We start from the raw sequence: 26,184 nt of genomic DNA, 5'->3' as shown, positions 1-26,184 counted from the left end.
CGTTGGGGAGGCCGTGCGGGGCAAAGTCACCGAGCCAACACCTTCCCCGTGCTCGGCGGGATCCCCGCGCAGCCTCCAGCACACGCTAGCGCCCCGCCGACGCCCGCAGCGGCCTGCATCGCAAAAGTTCTCTTCCCAAGACGACGCCATGTTTGTTTTTATTTGTCACTGAACAGCCGACATGATTGGTTCCGATAGCTAGCGCAGCTCATAAATATTTAATGTAAAGTGCGTTGAAGATTTTCTCTGTGATACGTGATTGGCTGAGAGCGTGTCCCTGGAATCGGGTCACAGAGTAGAAGATGCGAGGTTATACGGCAGGGGTAAGGGGTGGAGAAGGAATTCGGAGCCGCTGCCCCTGCCATGGGAGGATGGTATGATCCGGCCTGGGTTTGACCTAACGACCTCCCAGTAACAAAGCGAGCATTCTACCTACTTGAGCCATGGCACCGGTGAGACCACAAGCAAGCTTTATATTTTTTTCTTCAAGTTTATTAAACAGTAGACTAGAGCACTTTTTACCTGTTCCGTTTGTGTTCTGACGATTGGCAAAGTTTAGGTTACGTAATAATGAGCAAGAATATTAATAACATTTTTAACTAACAAGCAAAATTATATTTAAATAACTCGTGATGGCCCCTCATCTTATAATACTCTGGGCCGACATAGCGAAAGCTCCTATATGCTGCGTCAGCCTCTGTTGTTGTCTTGTTGTGTCCGAATTCCACAGTAGTACAGAAGGCAATCCGGATTCTCCCCAGTGCAGAGAGGAAGAAAGCTTTTGAATAAACATATGTTAGTATGTTAGTATTCTTGCAAAACGTAGCTATCTTTGCCGAAAACAAATTATGCGCATTTTTGTTATCAACTTTCAAAACAATTTTGCTTATCGAATCTCCCTTTGACTGACTTCAATACTTTTGGCCCCAAAACACTTAACCCTATCTAGACACTTAACCCTATCTAGCCCGCGCCAACTTTGATGTCACATAGCGTCTGAACGGCTAGCGCTAGAACGGCCAAACTTAGTGACTTTTCCTAGAATATTGTTGGCAACAATTCTGTATCATTTGAATAAGAGAAAAATTTTTTGTGTTGCCAGGGCAACGGGTTTCTGGCCCCCTTTTTTTGCTAAATTTAGTAATTTTTGTTTTTACAATAGAATTTTATGGGTTTTATGTCATGTTACACATGGTTTCTAAGATTAATAACATCCCATATAATTTTATGTAAATTTTATAATAAAATGCATAATTTATGCTAATTTAATGACGTCATTAGCCAAAACCCAAGATGGCGGACCATATCATTAAAACAGGTATATACAGGTTATTTTCCTTAAAATTTTATCAATACTTCCATTTCTTTTTCCAAAAAAAGGTTTAAATGAAGGTCTTTAGTATATTTACAATGTATTTTAGGCTTTATCATGAAAAAACTTCCATTCCTTTTTACAAAAAAAGTTCATATGAACGTCTTTAGTCTGTTTACAATGTGTTTTAGGCTTTACTCTGAAAAAAAAATATTTTTGAAAATTCAAGATTGATAATCCAAAATTGCGGATAGCTTAAATATGCATGACGTTATTTTATGACGTCACCGGTGTTGCCATGGGCAACATAGAGTTGCCCATAGCGTTCATCATAGTGTTTATTGCAGTATTTTACTCCCTAAAATACTGCAATAAACACTTTTGGTGAAGTTATGCTGTATACCATTTAATTTTCAGGAAGTAACCTATCTAGACGGTTTTGGCCAATAAAATCAAATTGTTGACGTCATAATGACGTCATATTACGTCATAACGACATAATATTGTAGATATGATAAATTTTTACTAGTACACCATCCTTTGAAAATTTGTTGGTCATACGACATAACATTCGCGAGTTCTGAGGGGTAGGCTCATGAGCCCCCACCCCCGTTCCACCAAGCCCAAAAAAGCTCCGTCTAGATAGGGTTAAGCCAAATCAATTCATTTTTCAATTTTATATATACTACACGTAACCTACATTGACAGTTTATAAATCAAAAACTTTTGGAATCATAAAAAATAACCCATTTCAATTTCTAAGAAATTACATTGACATTCTTCTTTTTTTAACGTATTTCATTTACGCTACTAATACCACAAGAGTTCATACAAAGCTAAAAAATACAATATATACACACTTAAAATCGGCATCACTCTTTTAGACACGAATGAAATTGTTAAAAAGAAACTCCATACCGTAATGTCCAACACGGGACAGGGCTGGGTGTGGGTCGAATCCGATAGATTTAACTTCATGGGTGGAACCAAGAAAAAAATTCGGGACGAGATCTGCCACAAAACAACCTTAAAGAAAGGAAGAAAATATTTTGTTTATTAGAGGCCTTTACACGAATATAAGAAAAAGGAAAGGCTTACGTTCCCGAGCGGCGGTTCTTCTACTCTAGTAGTATGTTTACTCTGCTATTACAGCGATGATAGGTTTTACTTATACTTTTTCGTCTCATTTGTTGTAATAGCATGATTACGGATGAAATTTTGCCAAGTATGAAAGTTCATCTGTGTTAGTACAAGTCACTGTGAAAGGAAGACTGAACTTTGTCTCAAACAATGTAATAAATTGGGACTGCCCCCTAATTTTAGATTGACTACATCAAATGGACTCACAACTCAATAACGACAAATCGCGTTTCAGCCTTATGACTGTTTCTAGTTCTTAATATCTGTTGTACATAGATATTTGCCGAAGTGGCCAAGTCATATATTTAAACCTCTGACTAGATCTATTACGCAAAGATCATGTTCTTTTAGAAATTTATTATAATAAATGATATATTGCTCACCCGGAAAACCTTTTATCTCCTGATAATGGCGTTGCTCCTTTCTGTGGCAAGAGTAAGTACCGTTTCCAAGAACACGAAGAGTGTGCACATGTCTTTTCTTTCCTTCTGCTGCTCCGCTTACCTGTTGTGAAACAACTATTATGATTGTCATAGAATCATTTTATGGCTGAATTAAATTGATACAATTGATAGTCTTCTGTTAATAGCATATACCGAATTAATGACAGAGAGTACACTTACCAAGTGAAAATTAGTCTTGTCCAAAAATGAGACAAGGACATCCAGCCTTGTTCCATTGGTAAAATAAAGGTCGTCATCCATGTAGAGAAAATACTCAGTCCAAACTTGAGACAGTCCTAGATTTCTTCCCGCAAAGTAGCCCTTTGTATGGATAAGATTGCGTTGAAAAATATTTGCGATAAATAAAATTAACGAAATCATTTACGGGTAAATTTGGCCGAAAAAAGTTCTTAAGCTACGAACATTTCAAATACAGGTTAAAAGGTAGAATGAACCCGAACACCATGGTAGCCATCACCAACTACAAAAATAATAATATCATTAACCCTATTGTTTGTCCCTTCGGTGTTTGTAATATTTTGTAACTAAATGTTTAACATCAACAATTAGCTTTAAACGCAATCTTAAAAATCACCTACTTTTCTTTCCCACCGATATTTAACATCTCTTTTATGTTAAAGTCCCACTTTGATATACTATGAATAAGTTTTCCGTTACATGTCATTATGGGTTCACCACACCACGAAGTGGTGGTGAACCCATATTGCTTTTTCTGATGTTTCTTCTCCTCCTCCTTCTCCTCCTGCCATTTTTTAAATGGATTCAGCTTCGTCATTTTAGGGCCTAAGGTCCTGAAATTTGGTATGGAGGTACATTGGGCAAATACCCCTAGGCGTTTTTTTTAAATTTTTGTGATACAGGCTTTTAGAATGGTTTTATTTGAGTTTTTTGGCTGTGTTATAGCAAATGTATTACTGTGTTAGTGTGCCGTGTTTACCACGTCTGGGCATGAGTCATCACAATGGAATGCAGGGCATCAACCAATAGGCATGCAGCTTTCCTCTATACTTCTTGCTAATTGGCTGTTGGAATTTAACTTGATTAACACCTGCACAGAGCATTTCCACCGGCACAGAGCATTTCTTGCTGATTGGCTGTTGGGATTTAACTTGATTAACACCTGCACAGAGCATTTCCATACTGACAGTATGTCTTTAGTCAAGTGTTTTGGTAGGTATTTCAAGCTTTTCTGCTCCAGCATTGGAATGCGGGGCATGAACGTTTTTTTATTTATTTTGAAAATCAACAGTTTGCATTATGCAATTAAAAATCCTAACCAATAAAGTAGGGAATAGCTATCCAACTGTTGTTTTAGTTGTATGATACTTCATATTATAGTTTTATCAATGTAAATCATTGTTTTCCCTTGTGTTTCTCATTCTTTCCCTGCCATGTCGTAAAATGTGGTGAACCCATCGCTGTATTTGCTCCAAAGCAAATATTGGCCTTTCTAGTTGTTATATAAGATTTCAATTCAAATTTCATTTATATATCCTGGAGTTATTGCTACAATTTTTCTGCTTATGTTTGTACTTCAGTTAAACCTCTGTTAACTGTTTTTAACATACCGTTTCTAATTAGCGTTAGTTACCAATTACTTATAGTTATTTATTTTTACCATTTGATTGTTACCATTATTACAGTTGTCAGTTAATTTTGTCGGGGGAAGATCATGGACAAGCCATTATGGCTTTTTATCTTTCCCTGCATATCCAATTTTACTGTAATATGTTCATTTTGTTGTTTTTATCTTTGATTATATGCGAATAAAGTAACAAACAAAAAACAAAACAAACTACTTACAGTAAGTTACAGTTTCATGCAGTTTTTTAAACATTTAAACGATATAATGTTCAAGCTTGCCAAATTACGTCATCTACGTTTACATGCACCTTTTGGTAAATTCGTTTGTTTCTATTTCGCTATTTGAACCATTATGTAGAGTGCTTGTTACGGGCTGATGTTTTTTATGTTGTTGATATACACAGGCCTGCCCAAATGGCTCTTAATTTAAATATGGCTGTTAAATTTGCAACTATTAGAGATAAAAGGAATTGTATTGTAAAATATTTATATCACTCCGTGTGAAAATATAAGCATAAGCAACTTTGATCATGACCATTTCTCTTTTTATTTTATATTTTTGCTGTAAAATTCTCTAAAAATTCCATTTACAAAGGTATTGTTATCTTTTGCTATAGGTGAATGATTCGATGGGATCTGTGATATGTTATGATTTTGATAAGCGTTTTTTTTTATTATCGTCCAAATAACATAACGTAATTTATCACCGTGACTCTGTACTATGTAGTTGTCAGATACTTTTAAAGCAGATTGTGGTTTTTTCTAGTATTTATCGTGTCCATTAAAACACCGTTCCTTAAATATAGGTACTTTATGTACGTTGGCCATTTGCTAACCACTCAAAATGAGGTCGTCGCTTCACGGGAAATACTCTGTATTTTCGTTCGTTAGCTTTAGGATAAATGCAGTATACTTAACTTCATTTCCTTACAACGGTGCAGCATCTGCATAAAATTCTCATAAGTAAGAGTATCACAGGGGTCCGTACTCGGACCGATGCCTTTTACTCTTTGCAACGGCCCTTAGACCTTGGCACTAGCCGTACCCGATTATTAAAAAATGTATATGAAAACAACAAAGTACTGTCCTTCTCCTATCGCAGTTTTCACAGTATTTAGGAACAGTCCATATTTTGTATTATTCATGTACCCATGTAAAATCTGCATGTTTCATTGCATACTAATGAGCATTGTAACGGTTTTAACGTTATTGTATTTTGTTAAGGTACAAAAGGGAAATAATAAAAGCTCTGGGTAACAAGAAGAAACACATGTATCAATTACAAAGTATTGGCAATTACTTACAGTGAAGCCTGGCATTCTAAAGTGATCCATGTTGATACCTTGCAGGTTTGTAAAGTTCGTCGGGGGAGTGTCGTCAGCAATAATGATTCTTGTATTTGGATACAATCTCTTGATAGAGTAAATCGCAGATTTTGCCTTATGGTACCGAAGAAACGTTTTAACAATCACAGTGACCCTTTCTTCGACAGTTCCTAATGAGTGAAAACGTCATCACCGGTGTTAGCAGTAATAAGTATTTTTTTCGAGTATTTTTTTCACAAACTAATCGATTTGTGATTTTTTTGTTTAGACAACGATTTGTTCCTCCAGAGTCTTCCTTATTTGATAGTGCAACTTGCAAGAAATCAAATGAAAAGACGATACCTAAAAAAAAAACTTGAGATGGTGGGGAGGACCGCATGTTAATGTAACAACTCTGTGTTTTTGATAACTGGTAATAATGAATTGGTTTTAGTTTTCGTTTATTTTGAATATAAACTAGTTTACGCAATATACACAAGTATATCTCTATTGCTTTCATTTTCTCGCAATGTTTACAAAAGGGAAGCATAAATGTTATAATTTCACTATGTGTTGAGAAGTCTATCAGTTTGAACATTTGATGCCAATATTGTTCTAACACATTGTCTGATAGTCTAACATCGCTTATCTTCACGTTCAAGGTTCAAGTCTAACCATGACTTCTTGTCTTCACCATGATCTTTATTATACGGTGGTACCTTTTCTATACAGCCATGGAACCTGTCGATGTTGAATATGAATCGGAATTGTAATATTGAATTCCAAGTAACGAAGAAGAACTGAAAAAAAATGCGTTATATATACTTAACCCTCAACAGTACATCTTCCCGGACTGATTAATCTGTACACCTGGGGTCCGCGCGGACCCCAGAGCAGTTTTTGCTAATTTTTAGAAATTATCAACATGTTACCAGCTCAATTGTTTTGCAAATTGATGTGTGAACCTTTAAGTCCACATCACGTACAAAAATCATACATTTTGAACTTTTCCTATTTTTGGGCGAAGAAAAGACAAAAAGAAGAAAAACCCGATTTTTACACCCTATTCAGATCGAGTGATTTTTTTAGGCTCGCGCCAACTTTAATCTTCGATAGCGCCTGAACAGCTTAAGCTAGAGCCATCAATTTTAGTGACCTTTCCTAAAATGCATCTGGAAAAAAATTCATATTAGTTAAATAAGTTAATGATTTTTAATGTTGCCATGGCAACGGGTTTCTGACAGGCAGTTTTTTTTGAAAAAAATCAGTAATTTTAGTTTAAACTTTAAAATTTTCAGGGATTTATATTCAATAACACTTCCTTTCTGACATTAATAACGTCTTACATAATTAAAGATAAGTTAAATCATTTAATATTCATAATATATGCTAATTTGATGACGTCATTGGTCAAAATCCAAGATTATTAGCTCTGACGTCGTATGACGTCATAATTACACTAAAATTGTTAGAATCTAATTCTATTAGTACACCATTCTCTGAAAATTTGGTGGCCATACGATAAGTGCATAAAAACATATTAAAACGGAAATAATGTATAAGAACGCCAGTGTATCCATTACGATCAAAAGCCGGCTGGGGTCCGCGCGGACCCCAAAAGAAAATCAGATATAAACATTTTTAAAAATTGGGGAAACTGAGTTTTCAGCACTGTATTGAGGGACAACTTTGTGGGTGACAATTACCAGAAATTTCAGAAAAAAATCTTAACAAACAAGAAAAATATTACAGCATATATAGTGCTGGGGTCCGCGCGAACCCCAGGTGTACTGTTTAGGGTTAAATTATTACAAAGTACAAAGAAATATATATAATATGGTATGTTAAGATTATCACCAAAGATCACGCATTCTTACATTCTAATAATGCGTGATCAGTTAATGCAGCATTGAACGTAAAATCAGCACTTAATTTCTATAAAAGGTTGGTTATCAGAGCCAAAAATGATCAATCGCAATACTTTTGTCATTTTATACTGCTAGTAATTGTTAATATAAACAAATGACTTAAGTGGTCACTTCTGGTTATTAAGTACAATTTTCGCCGAGAATTATTGATGTTTGAAATTTTTTCTCGGCCCTTTGGATTTAGTCTCAAGGCACGAGGTCCATTTTTATGACGTCATTTGGACACGTGGATTACACCAAGAAAGCTATTCATACAGACTTCCTATCATACATCAACACTAGACGAAAACCAAGATATCCGGACGTTTCCGGACCTGTACACGTCCCGTGAAACTTGGCGTGTCCGGGTGTGTCCGGGTGTGTGCAGGAAATATCAGCCACGGCGTGTGCAGGTCTGTGATACCTCCGGACACGCCCGGACACCTGGTAATTAGTCGTGTGTACGGGAATATACGGGCTGCACACGTCACACGTCGCAAGTACTGCCAAACAATGAGGGGTCACCATACATGTAGATCGTTTCGCAAATGCGTGAATTGAGAGGTGTACATGTGTTTTCAAAGGCCGCGTGAAAGAAGAGCGGGAAAGTCGGTGAATAGAATAAATTTTGTTTGGGGGCCGATGCCTGTTATAAAGTCGCCCTCGGTACAGTCTGGTTGACTTTTTGGGCCATGCCAGGCATATATAATCCAAGGACATTATATAAACTCTGCAAAAGAATCTAGAAGGATATATAAAGCTCGGAACAAGGATTTTATATGAACACGGAGCTTCAACTAGGTTATGATATAACGTCATTGTTATGAATGTGGTATAAGTGTATCCCAAAGTTTATATGTAACTATAACCCTTGCTATGAACAGTAAGCAGATTTCTTCGTGTCGTCCGTCGTCTCCCCGCATATATTAACGCCTAATTACCCCGGCACCATATTGGATCTACAGTGGTAAAAAAAACACAATTACTGATCAGAATTTTACCAAACTAGGCTATTGGGAACCTTCGATCTTGACATATTTCACCTTTGCAAACATGGTCGTTTTCGTTGGTGATGTGGGGGGCCGGCTTGGTGTTTTTCAAATATCAGCCCACTTTAGTGTAAAAAATAATTTTTTTGGAAGAGACAAAAGATGCACGATTTACTTCTACATTGTTGTCATATGTGTATTGTGGTGTCATGGTCAGAGACGAGACGAGACGGCGCCTATGTCTTATTTACCTTGTTTGTTTTTTTATAAGAGAGGTTTAACTTCCTTGGTTATATCTAATTTTTTGGAACTTAAAGGAGTATTAACCTCCAGAAGGAAGTGCTATTTTCCGATACATCATGCTGCGATGAATACATAACTAGCCGACTTTTTACATAATTTCGCTTGTACGACTTGCGCGGCGCATGTTTGTAAAGCGATATCAATATCAATTTTCCCCATGCTGAACCACAATAGATACATCCGGAAACTCTGGCTTACGCAATACTCATACACTTCAGGTCAACATAAACATTTTTCGGCAAAAATGGTAGGAGACAAGCACATTAACAAGCTGATTATTGGGAAATTACTTGCTTTACTTTGCTTGACCTGTGGTTTGAATACTATTATATGAGGATGTCTAATGCAGTGAGCGCCAGTTTCATCCTGCGTGTTTTGATTTTCTCAACTTATTTGCATGTAAGTATTAATTGAACAAATAATTATATTACGCCACTTATGGAAAGATAATTAGATTACGCCGTTTTTTTCATCGTCTATATTTCAGTGGTCATGCGATATACCGTTCATGAGTTCGGAGGGGGCGAGGGAGCCCCCCCCCCCCCATGTACACTATATGACATCCAGTAGATTTCTAGCGGGACCAATCAGAGGGCTGCTGACGCGTCACCGACTAGCGGCTATTAGCACCTTGTTTCATGTAAATGCAATGAACTCAACCAGAGCGCGTATATTGTTTCTTGTTTACATCAGTACTAAGTACTAGTACTTCCACAATCAGTTAGTAAAGTCATACCTTAGTAAAATCTACTTTGATGAACGAATCAAAACTTGGAAAACACCACTTTAAGCGCTAACGTTGTAAGAACTGTGGAACCTCAAACTAGTATGTTTGCGTCAGCGGAAAGGCTGTCGAAGTAACCACTACATGAAAAACTGCGGCGAAAAAGGAACATGGGTTCGTCCCAAATCTAGACGCAAGTGAGCTACAAAAGTAATAGAACCTATGCATCTTGCTTGTTGCTGTCAACTTACCCGTTAAAGATTGAACCGATACATGTACGTACTATAACTTGCCATACCCGGCCAAAGACGACTACATTACTGTTACTCTTTATTTTGTGCTGTATAATGTATATGCGTTACATTATCTATCATAACGTAGTGCTACAATCTGCGTAAAAAGTGGGCTTCATTACGTGTTATCTGCTAAGTCGTGTTGGTATTGAAAACTGTTTTATTCTGCCGTTCTTCTACAAACAGCCAGCAGAATTATGAAGATACTCGTTCTCAATACACATGCTGCAAACTAAAGTAATGGCAGTCCTACGAAAATTCTGTTTGTAATGTATAAGCGCTTTATGTCGACGTACAATGGGTGTGAAATTCATGTTTTCGCCCATCGTGTGCCACCGGCTCGGTGCATGGAGGTAGAAAACTCTCTTTTACCTCCATGCTCGGTGGTAATTGGCTACTTTACAAGTGAAAGAACCGCGTCCGTGGGCCTTGATAAATTATTCAAATTATTCAGCAGCCCTCTGATTGGTTCCCGCTAGAAATTTACTGGATGTCATTCAGTGACGAGCAGCCCCCCCCCCCCAGTCCCAAAGATTAAAAAAAGCCCAGTCTAGATAGGGTTTACTAAGAGGCAGAATAGTGTAAGATCTCTGGAGTGAGACGAAATCGCTAGCGTTATGAACCCCCACCCCCGCCCGGAAGGGCGAAATCACTGGGGGAGAGGCAAAAACACACCGGGTGAAAGAGCGTTAGGCGCCGAAAAAGATTTTTAAAAACATCCTAAAGAAACCCGGGCCCGGCTTAATCATGTAAGCTACCGCCATGGATGCATCTAACAATTTGTAAAAAGAAAAAAAACAACCTTTTTCAAATATGTTGGTGTCAAATTCCGTATTACGGTACACTATGTCCTGAAGCTGAAGATTCAGCAGGGATGGGCTGTTTGTTCTTATTGTCATCCTTTTGGTCTCTTTCCCTTCAATATAGACGTTTTCGTAATTACATAGCGTAGTAAAAACGCCTTTTTCAGCACGAAATTCCACCTGCAAGACATCAAAATATAACGTGTCATAGAAAACACTTGTATGTTAAATAGTTTTAAATTGTAACCATTAAGATTGGGCATGTGATATCATAGAAAACATGACGGAGACGCGGTGAAGAAAAGAAAATGAAAACGAGAAAAGACACAATATAGATAAAGTACACGAGTGAAACTCATCTGTAGCAAGACCTTTTCAGCAATGGGCAAGTCTTGTTACCTCCATGAAAAATATAGATTCTTTTTTGGCGTGTCTGTGCCCGTCTGTGTGTCTGTCTCTCTGTGTGTTTGTTTGTGTTTCCGCACATCTGTAGTCAGCATAACTTCAAAACGCCTTTATGGATTGTAATTTTTGGTATGTTGGTAGGTCGTAGGAATAGAAAGGGCATGGTCAAATATAGGCCCCCTGATGGCTGACCTTGGTACTGCAGCAGAATGTTGCCAAAAGATAGGAATTTCACAAGCAAAATGTTAAAATTTGAGTTTAGAAAACCATAAATTTATAGTACATTTGATCTTATTTTTGAATGAGACAAATTCCCCCCAAACATTAACATAAACTTTACATATTTCATGTAGGTATGATGTCTTCGAATTCTTGTTATTATTGATTTGTAAATGTTGGTAAAAATGGATATTCCGACTTTGGAAAGTACAAGCAATTTAAAGAAAATAAGCAATTTAAATTGTAATAAGTACCATGATAATTGAATTAATATGCAGCTCAGATCATAAACACTAATTATGTGAAAATCTACACTCAATGATGTGCACAACACATAGAGGTGTCTTGTAATTGATATTATGGCCTAAGAGTCTGGCAAGCTTGCCTGTTCGGTCAAATAGAGTTACTGTTGGGCTGACATTTCTGAAAAGAAAAAGTCTGAGCTCATTAGTTTACTCAGCAATGCTGGGCTAAAATAACACAGACTTTTAGCCCGTTCTAGATTGGTATTTTAGAGAATACCGTGAAACCTGCATTTTTTTTCAAAAGTTCCTCTATGGTTAGCCGTCAGTCAGGACTACTGAAGTTTCCTAACCATTGGGCCCTCTCTCAAACACACGTAGACACAGGTAGACTTGTAGACAAAGTAGTATTGCTTTTTATTATGACATGTGCCTATAGCTACCTATGCAATTTCTCCATAAAGGAATCAATTACATTCACTGTAAAAACTGCATAGTTCTTTCATTATGGTTCCAAGTTTTAGAAAACAAGATTTGTGGACCCTGCCAAAATACAAACACTCGTACAAACGTATTTTGAAGAGGAGAGATAATACGAGTAGAGGTATGCCGAATGTGCATGTAGTGGTAAGTCCTGTTATGCCTGACCCATGGCGATGGTTTGCTACATGCACAACCACCACCCTCCCCGCCCCGAACATGGCTTTTCTCACCAGACGGTGAACTTCAAAAGTCTGAGGAAAACACCTTTAGACTGGAAAAATATGAACTATATTCAGGCCAGGACGGCCAAGTGACGATAGATTTACTGCTGTAACTGGAAAACACGTACAGCCACCTACATGCCCAGAGGATTGACAACTAGGGCAAGGGTAAGAAAAGAAAAATGATGTAGTGGAGAGAATGCCCTTTAATCATGGTTTAAATTCTTAAGATAGGTTTTTCAGTGATGTGATGTTTTAAATCGTTACCTTTTCTTCTTGGGTACCCCGGCGGGGGATGAACCATTCAATTCGTAGTCCTAATGAATAGTATAGAGAAACAGGTTATTCATGATTAAATTATTAAATATCACTAGATTTCGCTCTTTATTTTATTAATTTTTCATTACATAAATTGCTGTTGGAAGCTTTAATGATTTTTGTCTAAATGGGGACTTCATTAGCATTATCGTAGGGAAATTCTCCTATAGTCTTCTTGTAGAGTTCCTGGTTAGATGCTTGGAAATAGATTGATTAGTAGATTTGATAGATTGTTGTATTTATTAATTTATTACAATTGACCACATACATATGTACACGGAGGGCATGGTGGAACAGGTCACTTAAGTGCACCTTTTCAAGGTCACCATGCCCACAATAAATAGACAATGTGCATAAAAAATACAAAACAGTGATACTGTATATACAAATTTACATGATAATAACTAGACTCAACGGGGCCTCGTAGCGCGGCAGGCGGGGCAGCCAAACGACAGCACCCAGGAGCACGGAATGTTCACACTGAAATGTTGGTTAAGTCTATTGCGCATGGAAGACTGACACTTTCTCTTAAAAGCTGCCACGTCAATTGGACTCGACGCGTTAGCTCCCAACGCCCTGGTCTCGATGTCCAGTTTATTCCATACTGTTATGACTCGTGACAAGAAGGATGAAGCATAAGACGAAGTCTTCGCCCTCGGTGGGACAGGCATGTGAGCCATAGAGCTCCAAGGAACTCTAGACGAGAAGCACGAGACTTAACAAGTGCTACAACATCAATAATGTCCCTTCTGTACGAAAGAGGTAGCCAGCCCTGTCGTACAGAAGGGATGTTTTGCACATACACAAGAATGAAGATAGAGCCTTTCCTAACAATTACAGAACTAGTAACTAGTAAGCACTTGATCATCTTATTTGGAAATCCTCTGGAGAGCTGAGCAAACTTAGCTATATGACTATCTCGGCAAAACATTATCTCTGATGAGAAACTCAATTTCAGAACAAACAAGAGTTCCACGATCTCATACCTTCGCCAAATGATGTTAATCTTTATGACTGACAAATTATGGATTCTTCCCCCTGATTATGCGAATAGGATCCTCATTTCCATGAATTACATCAGTTGATCATATTCTTCACAATTAGACAGTCTTATCTTAACAAAGAATGCCATTCTACCATTTCCTTATACATTATGGAAATAAGTTTCTTATTTGAATAAGTTATGTCTAGTGATGTTCACCTTCACTTAACTTTCAAATACCCCAATTATGACATTCTAGGCATTTACCATTGCTGAATTATAGCTTTTTCTCATTAATTACGCGAATTAAGTATCAATCTACATAATCAATATCTGGCTGTTTATCATGAAAGTTCATCTGTGTTGGTGGTAATCATAGTAAAACGTTAGACTTTATTCCAACACACAATTTACCCTGATGAAGGCGACAGTGGTCTCTGAAAATTTGATCTCTGTAAATTGTCTGTTGGAATATCTGGCTGTATTTCTCTTGTTCTCAAAGCTTGAATAGTCCTATCATGTAATGCAACTGATTTATAGAATATCCTCATAAATTGTGCAAATTACATTCATATATGCATAAAGACCCCATAATTATGTCAAGCATTACTTAATACCTACACACCAAAAATCATGATGATCTGCCAACCGGTTCTTGAGTTATCCCTGTTTCAATATTATCAAACGACCCTGTTTCAGAGCAAGCCACTAGGGAGCCCAAACTTGCGTCACTTCTTCCTCACAACAAGAGCTACCTATCATCTAAAGTTGGTGACCCTAGTATGACTAGGTCATAAGATATCAAAACTAAAAGTTCCGCTGAAGTACCACAAGAAGATGCTAGGGGGCCCAAAATCTAATTTCTAGGTCTTACCAAGACCTACTCACCTACCAAACATCAGCTCTATCCATTAAAGCATTGTTAAGTTATCGTGTTTCCGGACAGACAGACACACAGACACACACACGAACGCCTCTGAAAACATAACATTCTTGTCGAAGGTAACAATTTGCTACTTATTGAATAGTGAGTAGTCTGGAGACTTAACGGGGACTGTTTCCATTGATTTATCAAAAGCATGTGATACTTTTAATCATTCCATACGACTTCTAATGAACAGGCACGGTATCCAAACCATTAGCTGCTAAACTCCCTAACCCACCGAAATTGTGTGTTTCACTGCTGTAAATGGTCACTTTTCTCACCGCTACAAGGTTCATCATTGGCCTCCCTCCGTCTGGACAGACGATGACACGCGCCTCCTTGAACAGGTTCTCCTGTGGCTGTATAGACCGATCCTTGAGTGGCAGTCTCTGTTGCAGCTCTCACAGATAAATGTTGAAGTATGCTGAGCTGGTCTCGTCTTTTGTTTTTCTTTCTTTTCCTTTCGCAGTCTGTCCCGATCCTCATCCGCCCTCTTCACCCCTGTTTTGACAGTGGATTTCCACAGGGTGCGGTTAAGGGCGATGCTCTCCCAGGACTCGGAGTCGATGTGTTCTGCCCTCAGGTCCCTCTTACAGACGTCCTTGTATCGCAGATGAGGGCGGCCTTTTTTCCGAGTTCCGCGCTCAAGCTGGCCGTACAGTAAGTCCTTTGGAATGCGGTCTTGATCCATGCGGCGGACATGGCCTAGCCATCTCAAGCGACGTTCACTGAGAATCGCATACATGGTCCTGGATCTTGACCTCCTGAGGACCTCGGAGTTTGTAACCCTGTCCATCCAGGTAATGCCCAGGATCCTACGTAAGCATATCATGTGGAAGGCATTAAGTTTGGCTTCTTGTACCGCATAAGTTGACCAAGTCTCACTTCCGTAAAGAAGAGTGCCAAGGACACAGGCCTCGTACACTCTAAGCTTTGTTTGTATGGACAGATTCTTGTTTTCCCATACTCTATGTTTGAGTTTTGACATTACTAAAGCTGCTCTGCCAATTCTGGTATTGATTTCTATGTCAAGGGACAGGTTGTGGGTGACCGTCGACCCGAGGTAAGTAAACCTGTCGACTACAGCAAGACTGGAGTCGTTCACTGTTATAAGAGGGGAACATGGAGCATTCTGGACCATAACCACAGTTTTCTTTATGATGATGGTTAGTGAGAACTCGTGGCATGCGCTTGAAAAACAATCCAGGAGACGCTGCAGGCCTTGTTCTGAGTGGCTAGCCAAAGCTGCGTCATCAGCGAAAAGAAGCTCCCTGAGAAGGACACGGATTATGTATGTAGTATCTCATCGGTTAACCTTAGGGTTACTGTTATGTATTATTTATGCAATACCGAAGTACATCTATAGTGAAAGTGCAATCTATGGTGATGGAAATGGCTTTAAAAATAACTGGTAATTGATAATAATAATGATGCCATATATATATAAATATATACAGCTTGTCTTTAACGACATTGTTAATTGAATACGTGTTCCTGTAATTAATTTCTGAGCAAATGATCTTTTTTGTAATGACGTGATATTGTTTTCTGCCAAGCCTCATTTAACTTCATGTTAGGTCTGCAATTATGTTTTTGCTACATGTACACGTACATGTATTTTGAAGAACTTTGTTTGAGGCCTTCTTTGTTTATTGAAAATTTAGTCTTTTGACTGTTTGTGTAAGCGCCATTCACTTTCATGATCTATTTTCCTCTTTTAACCTGATGATATGTCAGTATTAATTACTTTTTGACATTTTTTGCTCAAATGGACTTCTATTTGGAGGTGACTGTGATGAGATGTGATGTTAGTTTACTTTTTAAAGTTAGAGAAATGTGTTAATTACTAGTAATTTCTGAGTTTACACTGGGTCCAACGATTTTAAAAGTCTAGTCCCTGGAAGGTTAGTTCGGGAAAAAGCTATTGTTTCTATGTTTCGGCTACGCATTTTTGTAAAGTACCAGGTGACATTATTGTATAGTGTTAGCATAGTGCATAACGTGTATACACTATACATAAAGCGTTATTTTTGTCAGTCTGTAAATGGCGATCCTGTTTATACCATTAAAACGATGAATGAAGTATAAACATGTATTACTTTTTTTTTAATGAAATGTGTTCCTAAAACATCGAAATGTGTCCCGGGAGCGGGGGAAGCGATTTCTCGGGAGCCGGGCAGCGAAGCCCCGGGAGCGGGAAGGGGGGTCCCCGTAGTGGGTGCAGTGGGGTCCCGAGAACGGGAACAGCAGGGCCCCGGGAATGGGAGCAACGGGTCCCGGGAACGGGAGCAACCGGTCCCGAGAGCGGGGCGGGTTTTGGCCGGGAGGGGAGGTGTAGTACCGGCATGTCCGACCCGTACACGGCGAATTTCCGCTGCCGTTACGGTTTGGAGAATAATTAGGTGATAATTGACGCTAAATTATGCATATTCCAGCAACGCACGGAGCGGTGCACGGCCATTTCCTGCCGTGTACGGGGATGTACAGAGATCGTGTCCGGGCATATAACGTCCAGTACACGACCTGCACACAAAAAGTGGTTCATTTCCGGGAGTGTACAGGACATGTACGGGACTGGACACGTTACGTGTGCAGGTCGGAAACCCCCGGGTTCTACCGGAAACCTAAAGTATCCGGGAAAGTGTGCGGCAATTTCTCACACGGAAACGAGGGATTTTGTGCGGTGATCTTTAAAAAATGTTGTAAGGCGGGCGCTCCTCTTTCTTCCAGAGAGAAGAGGCCACCGCAGGTCGTTGAGCATTTGTGTGAAACTGCTTATTCGCCTGTAGTCATTGAGGGTCACCCGGGCGGCCCTGCGCTGGACAGCCTCCACCGCCTGTATCCCTTTGATGGTATACGGGTCCCAGACGGTGGCACTATCTTCCAAGTGGGGCCGAGTGGCCTTGACCCTAGATGGACAATGGGTCAAATTGCGCCGGATGACCACCAGAACTCTATATATATACCTGCTTTACTAGTGGTGTGGTTGATACGGGTGTCCCACCGCAAATCATCGGACAGATGTACTCCGAGGGTTGGATTTCATTGCAGAGGGTGTAATGTGTTATGATGGGCCGTCTTTTACGGGTTATATGGATGATGTGACATTTAGAGGGATTGAACGACATAAGCCATCGGTTCTGAAATCCCGTTCGAGCATCAAGGTCAGGCTGTAAACCTTGAGCGTCTTGGAAAGTGAGCAACAACTGGCTCTCACAGGACATGTTCCTATAGATGGGGAGGGGGGTTATCATGTCTACTAGTTAAACTACTTAAAAAGGAACAATTACGCCACACAGGGGTGTCCTAGGGCTTCATTACTCGTTAACTGTATTGTACTGAAGAAAGTAGAAGAGAAAAGATGCATAAAGGGATGGAAGGGAACAAAAAAGGGAAACGGTAGAGGAGCTCCAGAAAAAGGCGGCCGCCCGTCGGCCTGACCTCTGACCTAGTCGATTATTAAATGTGGAGAATAATGCTTCAGTTTATAAGCAAAGTCATGAAACACTGTGTGTACAATTCTGTATTTTATCCATTACGCGGGACCATTCACGATTTTCAGCATTGATTTACATCTGGCCGTTCCACCACCACTCGGCTTTTGAAAACGTACCACAAAGAAGGAAACGTACCACAGAGAAGGGTCCATACAAGACAGAAAAAGGCAGGTAGACATGTTATTCCTCGAGTTTGAAAATGCACTTTTTTTCTGTTTCACACACTCTTTTGATCCACAAACTAAAAACATTTGGTTTTGGCGGTGATCCTGTGGCATGGTTTAAGTCATGTATCACCAACCGTCGTCAGCGTGGGGTGTTGGAGCGTTACAACACAGAATGGCTTCCTGTTACTTCAGGAATGCCTCAGGTAATAATAATACTAATAAAAATTGTTTATTCACTTCTTTGTAGCGCATGTACAGACTTGTCCAGTTATTTGCACATTTATTATCATCTTTCAATATTACTTTACTTCTCTTTTTCGCAAGCTCCGAAGAGAACTATGTTTCCAGTCTATTTCACAGACAAACACACACAATTAGGGCAGTGAGCTCACCGTCACGAACGAACAGTGAAAGGTTGAGTCACGAATGACCCTTACGAGGGTTAGGGAGGAAGTGTCAGAGGGTAAAGGGGCGGAATAATTAGTATCAGGGTAGGGGTCACGTGATTTGTCTGTTCAGCCGACGGGAAACGAGATTGTACATTTAAAATACGCTGCTGGTGCTACAGGTTAAAAATACGATAGACGCTAACGTAACAATAAAGGCACTTAAAATACATACAGATATGGAGGATATAAAAGACACAACGAGCAGTGATCAGTGATCATATAACCGACATGAATTTTGCCAATGCAAGGTATGGTGCTATTCTTAAAGCGTTGAGTTCTGGCGGCTACCGTGTTGAGTTTATGGCTGGATCTAGTGATCCTTCCGCTGATCAGTGAACGAGTTGGTGGCAGCCACTGTCTGAAACTGCATTCCAGCAGACCGCGGCCGAACTTATAGGATCAGGTGCTGGCATCTTTCCTGGATTGTGGTCAACCCTAGGTGGCTAAAGATGAGTCAACCCTAGGGGCCTAAAGTCAAACTAACACAAACCTCTGTACTGTTCCTATTGACCTGCCAAATATTATCGCATCCCGTATGACAGATCTCGATATACACACCAAAACATCATTCAGAATGAAAACAAGATCAACCATTTTGAAGTTTAAGAAATACATACCTTTGATTAAAACTGCCCGTAGGGGCATAACGTAGAGACCATGAGCTGGGTAGCTGACTGGTGACCTGCCGTCCACATAGTTGTATATGTCGTCCATACAGATCTTCCTTAGATTTGTAGATGCGCAAGATCTATGAATAATCTTTTAATACTGTTGCATAATTACAAATTATGAGCATTTATGTAAAAAAAATATAATAAAGATAAAAAGATAAATGTATTTAACCGCTATATTGTTATATGTGGTTAACTTTAACGTACATATTTAAGTATCATGTTAGCATTCTTTATTGAAAAATAAAAATTAAGCCATCCAATACACTTTCAGTGCAGCAAAACAAACGAATTCTGCTGAGGAAATTTGACACTTGCTACAATCTTCGAGCACATCCGTCATTATTTGTTATACCTGAAGTCTTTTAAATAGTCCTTAAAATTTCTAATCTAAATTTTCTTAAAAAGTCTTGTAAACTTTTAATGTTTTCCTAGGATACGTTTATTTCTGTAAAATTTACGTTAAAAAGGTCGGGTAGAACCACACTGCCATGGTAACAATTATTTAATTACCTCTTCGTTGGCTATTGCAATGGATACAGAAAAAAGAAGGTACTTTGAAGTTTTTGAACCAAAATGCTAGTTCAATGATCAGAAAAATGATCTCTATTAGGGGCATTATTGTTAGATTCACACACACACACTTGGAATTTTGATCGAGGCATTAACATGATGTTGCGAAAGCTTGTTAAGCAGTTTGTTGATTATTCAATACAGAATAAAATTATACAGTTTATAATTAAATATTACTATAGTAACTAAGGAACCTTACCGCCTCTCAAATCGTTCTAAACTTTTCGTCTTTTGTTCAAGTTCCAGTGTCCACTGCGGAGAGGTATGTATGATTTCACGTACTCTTCTGTTGCAGACGCATGGCGGTTCACTAATTTTTTTTCCAAAAGGTAATAAAACAATAATTAAAATTTGAAGAAGCAGGTCCTTTCCGAATAGAAATTGTTGTTGTAGTTAATAATAAATGCATAGCATTAACACAACGGGTAAAAAAATAAGTATTTCCAGGTCATATATAAATAAATCATGCAAGAAAAACAACATTTTAATGAAAGATGTATATTTTCTTGTGATTAGGCTTTTGAAATTTCATTTTAAGTTAAAAAGAATTAAACGAAAGGTAACCAGCGTCTTTTTTAATTTTTTTCCTCCACACTAATAAAATGTTCAATGGTAACACTAATGCAGTATAAAAATGCATTCTGACTTATTGGTTCTGACTTTTAGGTTATTACGCAATGGAAATTTACGTATTATGTTTCGCAACAGCTGGGGGATGAAACGCTATTTAGCCTTACCATACTTACACTAACTATACTTAAAGAACAAAACAAACTTACTTCAACGTTAACATCGTGTCATTCTTTCTTGCACAGATTTTCTGTTCTCTTGCAGCGAGCACAATTGGCGCAACCATTTGTGTTGCAGGTTCCACGTGTTTAATAACACATGGCTCAATATGAATATAAATGCTGAGTGAAACACAACTGCAACAGGCATAAGATATTTAGATTAACACATGATGCAAATAAACAAAAAATAAAACGTAGGTACATCGATCTTTAGCAATTGACGTAGCAATCTCGGATGCGTTTTAAAATATATTTACTTGCCCATGAATAATAAACATTGCTTTAAAAAAGTCCATGAAACAGACGCCTCCCCGAAGTAATGATGGTGTTTGTGGTATTTTTTTTTTATTAATGAGAAATTCAAATTGGTCAGCAGGCCTTTTTTTCTTTTAGGTCATAAGGGAAAAGGCAATTGTCAGACATAATAAAGAGTTAACATAATTTAAAGTTCTGGTATTTTAATAACTTCTGTCATACCTACATGCAAAATCTATGAAAATGATCTTCTTTGACAGGCAAACTAGTTGTTTAATGTGTAAAAGTCCTATCTTGGAATATTGCATTGTTTTATTTTATAATATTTAAAACATCCACCTCATTTACCTCTCTATGACTCACTATTATGTTTCACAATCTGCCATCAGTGACACCAATGTTATGCGCCAATGTAAATACCACAATAGCAAGTCCAGCAAATGTGTCAGTTTTACGTATTAAGCAGACGTATCATTATGGGCAGAGCACTGTTCTGAGAACGATCAATTCTGCTGCGAGGAGTGCTTAGTTTATAGGATGATCTGGTTTATTGCACCTATGACAGGTGGCAGTAAATGCCGGGACTGTTCAGATTGTCTAAGGTAGTTTTCAAAGTTCTTAGTTATGACATCGTGTCTGAAGGGTGGGTAGTTCCGAGTATTAGCAGCCCTCGGTGTAGGGTGTGTACTTCGCACCCATCATGATGCTTGTGGCTCTCCGTTGAACCTTCTCGATTTTGCTGCTTAGTAAGCCCATTGATCAATCCAGAGTGACAGACGGGGGCAGCGTACCCGAGAACTGAGCATATATAGGACACATAGACTGTGACGAGGTCTTCTAAAGAGATGTTAAAGTGTTTCAGTTTGAGGAGTAGGACCTGACGGAGGGCGTCTTATGTCCGATCATAAGGGTCATGCTGACATATTGAACAGTTTCATACAGTGTTCGGGGACAGTTGAACTCTATAAAAGAATTTCAGGAGAAGTGCAACATGCCACCGGCGGACTACCCATTCTTCATAAGGTCAACATTTGGATTTAGGGGGTCAAGAAATTGCTACTGTAATGGTTCCAGGGGTACTAGCATCTGAAATAGCAGTACCACTCACCATCGCCCTCCAATCTTCAGTTAGTACTGGCACGCTACCATCTGACTGGAAAACAGCCATATTGCACCGGTGTTCAAGAAAGTTGAGCAGGTAACTACCACTCAGTGTCGATAACGAGTTTTTTTTTTAATGTGCTTGAGCACATCTTATTCAACACTATGATGGGTCATCTAGAAGACCACAGCATTCTTTGTAACCAACAACACGGTTCTAGAAGAGAGAGGTCATTTGAAACACAACTTCTTAAATTCACAGAAGAGCTGTTTGAAAATATGGTAAGTGCCGTCAGACGGACGTCCCTGTGATGGACTTTGCAAAAGCCTTTGATATCTACTTATCTAACTTTTATATCTACTTATCTAACTTTTATATCTACTACAACATACATTATGCCATTATGGCATCCGTGGAGAGATCAGTGCTTGGATCACAGCCTTCTTCACTGACAGAACCTAAGCGGCAGTGGTAAGCGTTCCGACTTCGTCAGTGTGAAATCGGAGTTCCCACAGGGCTCCCACAGTCTTGGGACCCTCGTTATCAATGCTTTGCCATCTGTCCTGACCTGCTGATTACACTGCTGCGTACAACACCATCATCTCTGCAAAGGACCAGTTAGTGCTTTATCAAGACCTGGAACGGCTTGCTGAATGGGAGCACAAGTGAAGCATGACGTTTAACCCTGGGAAGTGCCAGACCCTTCGTGTCACCCGCATTAGGAGGGTCTTCCAGTACTACTACCAACTCCACGGCCAGACCTTGGAGATGGTCCCTAGCGTTAAGCACTTAGTTGTAACCATCACGAAAGACCTCACCTGGAAAGAGCACATCAAAAACCTGTGCAACAAAACCAATAAGAAGTTGGGATTTTTTCAGACTTGACCCTATCTACACCGGGCTTTTTTGGGATTCGTCGGACGGAGGGGGTGTGCTCAATCGCCCCCCCCTCAAAACTCGAGAACAGTATACTAAACTGAGTATTAGTGACAATAAATCATAACAACAATTTTGTAGGATGTAAGATGTGCTGATCATGCACCCGTCTCTCACGTAGAGGTACCTTGCTGACGAGGATATGTACGACTTTATTACAACACTTTGCGGGATGAACATTTTTATGGCTATCGCCGGACCTTTATCCAGGTCAGTTAGATCCTTCTGGATGTTAGAGGGTGCTGATTTTGGGTGCATGACTTTAAGTAGATTCATGTTGTTGAACAAACTTCTATTGCTTACAGACCGCGTGACGAGTAGCGCCGCCGAGATAAGCAATACATATCAACTGGCCAAGTAGGGTACCCTGAGGTAGGCCACAAGTAACGTTGACACTGTCAGAAATTGTTCCATGGCGCCTGTTTGACAGAAAGGTTACAATTCACCTCACAAAAGGTAGAATCCCAGAAATACATCTAACAGAGGACAAATGGCGGTGGTAAGGCAGTGGCTTTGACAATCTCATTCGTCAAGTCCAGTGAGTGGCAAAACTTTCAGCAACCTTTGCCAGGAGTGACGTCAGAGAGATAGGACGGAGTTCGTGAACCGGTTGTGGTTTTGTCTTGGGTATTCGGTCCGCAGTCCGCCAGGGGGGAGGATTCGAGTTTGTATGCAAATTCCTTTATGACCTTTCCCGGGATCCCGTCAGGTCCGGCTGCTATCCAACTACCTTTAGTTTCCTTTAAACTTCCCAAGGTTCAAAAGACGGTGCAGAATGGACGGGTATTTATGCTGGTAGTGAGATAGATTGGTCTCCTGGAGGGACTGGATAAACGAAAAAACCGATGTAAGTGTTTGATTACCCTCATTAGTTATACCTAGTTCATTGCCGGGGTCCATGCCGTCGATGTGTATGACTGGTTCAGTACGGAACATGTTGGCAATCATTTTTTTTTCTTTCTGAAGTGTTTTGACTTTCGATGTATAGAACTCCTTTAAGTAGCTCTGATCATGCGTTGTGTTTTGTTTTTATGGTGCTTCCAGACTCAGGGTCAATTGTGAGCGCTTAATGGCGTTGTCGAATGAGAGCTTTAATGTCAGGTGTAGTCCAGGGCTGGTCTTGAAGGTAAAAAGCAAAAACGTTTCATGTGACGAAACAGTAGGGAGGTGTGTGTATCACTACATTTCTCAACAGCGTTAGGAGCCGAATAAACTTTTGGCCATTCGTGGGTAGTTATAGACTGACTTAAGGACTGAAGACAAGAGTTCCGTGAAGGTCTGCCAGTTCTTGTTGGGAGCGCGTCTTTCCATGGCTTGTACCGTGATTACGCTGTGGTCACTTGTAGCTAACGGGTCTGGAGTGCCTGGTTCATAGTAGTGAGAGTAGTGGGTTGTTTAATAGCCTCGTTTTTAGGCGTTCCCGGATCAGCCGGGTTTTTTTTTGGGGGGGGGTATTTTTTATCAAACGTAGATCGCACGCAATAGAAGCTCTGGCCGGCAACACTACACATATCTCCGTGGATGTGGGGTTGCCGGCCGGAGCTTCTTTTGCGTGCGATCTACGTTTGATCAGAAAATACCCCCCCCAAAAAAAAAACCCGGCTAATCCGGTAACGCCTGAAAAGGAGGCTAGTTGTTTGAAGACTTGTCACAAGTTGTGGGGGTTTGCTATGGTTGCATACAATGTTCGGTTTAGAAGATCCTCGGCAAGACATCAAATATACCACACACGGCGTGCACTAGAAGGGGTAATGGCGCATTACGTCTGCCGCCTTATAAAGCTTCACAGTCCTTCAATTTCCGAGGACGCCGAGAGTTTATACCATAACTACAACGGTAGTGTATCACGGAAGGAGAGCGGAGGGCTGTGCGATCAGCTCTACGGTTTTTTGTGGACTCTTGTTTTGTCGCAGAGTCCTAGTCACAGAGCGCTAGAGCTCCATTGGGAAAATCGGTGACAACAACCACCATGACACCATTGTATATTGAGCTCCATTAACAGAGGTCTAAATAAAAATCAACGCCAAGCAACGAATTTAATTGAATTGAATTGAATTGTTTTGTCGCAGAGCTCTGCAGAGATATCACCGAGGGCTGTGTTAGCAGCTCCATGGAGGAGCTTTGCACATGGAGACTGCTCTTACAGCGCCTTCCCAAATGTAAAGATTCTTTGAACTTAGAATGTTTTCTTAACAATATTCGACAATATACAATAAAGTTGCTAATAGTTTCATAGTACATGAGTTTTCGCAATATTTCCGAAATGGTGTAAACTATCCTCAGGGTGGTGCGTTATTTCGTCTTATAGCCTGACGATTTCATAACAAACATTTTTTTATTTGTTTTATAAGATTCTTCATAAAATGAAAAAAAAAAATTTATTTCAGTTGACACCTCGCAGCCAATTGGCCAAATTACGTACAACTCACAAAATGTCTCTAACTGAATTACATTCAACTTAAAAGTGTTACACAGTTACAAAAGACAATAGACGACAATGTTGTTTTACCTTACCTGCCTGCGACAAAGAATATAAGATGAAGAAATATGTCCTTCTTTTTTAAATTTTTCATATTTATTGAAGAGTTGTATCTGAAAAAAAAGTCAATACTAGTATATAACGTCACTTAAAGTCCATGTAGTTAAAAGGACAGAAAGCTTGTATAGGATATATTAGATGTTACATGATGTTTGCATCCCTTAGAAAATGGTTGAGGGTAATACACTGTCGACTGGTTTTAAGTAAGAGTTTAAAATTGATTGGGATTTTTTTATAGCTAAAGTGTAGTTATTCCGGGGAATAAAATATAACTTAAACATATTAACAATATATTTTTAAGATACTGTCTAGCTTATTATCATTGCCAGTAGCAGTGCATTTCGTTACTGGGTCAGCGGTATGCCCAATGTTCTGATGCCTGGTAAAGTGGAGGCAGCTGCTGGTTTGTTTAATTGAAGTTTATCTGTGTAACTACACGTCAGTCTGGAGCAAGTTTAAGTTGTGGTTTCAAATGCAATGAATTAAAAATTGTTAAGTTAGTGAACACAGAAAGGTCTTGCCTTGGAAACAGATAAAACCAATAATTAAACCACAAACTTTTAATTAAAATAATTATATATATATA

At 39.3% G+C, this 26,184-nt stretch overlaps 1 protein-coding gene across 5 annotated transcripts in view; it reads right to left on the bottom strand.

Moving 5' to 3' along the window:
* Positions 1-399: 399 nt before the first annotated feature.
* The window catches only part of LOC109470494 (beta-1,4 N-acetylgalactosaminyltransferase 1-like), a 26,566-nt gene continuing 781 nt past the window's right edge, over positions 400-26,184 (bottom strand). The window contains exons 2-13 of one of the 5 annotated variants that reach the window (XM_019769452.1): positions 25,574-25,651; positions 20,755-20,901; positions 20,175-20,285; positions 19,349-19,455; positions 12,661-12,710; positions 10,823-11,003; positions 6,524-6,604; positions 5,805-5,995; positions 3,076-3,216; positions 2,836-2,956; positions 2,231-2,338; positions 400-778 (exon numbers count right to left, since the gene is read on the bottom strand). In XM_019769452.1, coding sequence (XP_019625011.1) covers positions 600-778; positions 2,231-2,338; positions 2,836-2,956; positions 3,076-3,216; positions 5,805-5,995; positions 6,524-6,604; positions 10,823-11,003; positions 12,661-12,710; positions 19,349-19,455; positions 20,175-20,285; positions 20,755-20,901; positions 25,574-25,632 — 1,476 coding nt within the window. In that variant the 5' untranslated portion in view covers positions 25,633-25,651 and the 3' untranslated portion in view covers positions 400-599. Of the gene's footprint in view, positions 779-2,230; positions 2,339-2,835; positions 2,957-3,075; positions 3,217-5,804; positions 5,996-6,523; positions 6,605-10,822; positions 11,004-12,660; positions 12,711-19,348; positions 19,456-20,174; positions 20,286-20,754; positions 23,062-25,573; positions 25,826-26,184 lie in introns of those variants that run through there. The other 4 variants (XM_019769453.1, XM_019769454.1, XM_019769456.1 and 1 more) reach the window with 4 other exon arrangements.

The sequence above is a fragment of the Branchiostoma belcheri genome, unplaced genomic scaffold, assembly GCF_001625305.1.
Source record: "Branchiostoma belcheri isolate BF01 breed outbred unplaced genomic scaffold, Haploidv18h27 scaffold227, whole genome shotgun sequence".
Taxonomy (NCBI): domain Eukaryota; kingdom Metazoa; phylum Chordata; class Leptocardii; order Amphioxiformes; family Branchiostomatidae; genus Branchiostoma; species Branchiostoma belcheri.
The sequence above is the reverse complement of the archived record's forward strand: the minus strand, read 5'-3'. Positions and strand labels throughout refer to the sequence as shown.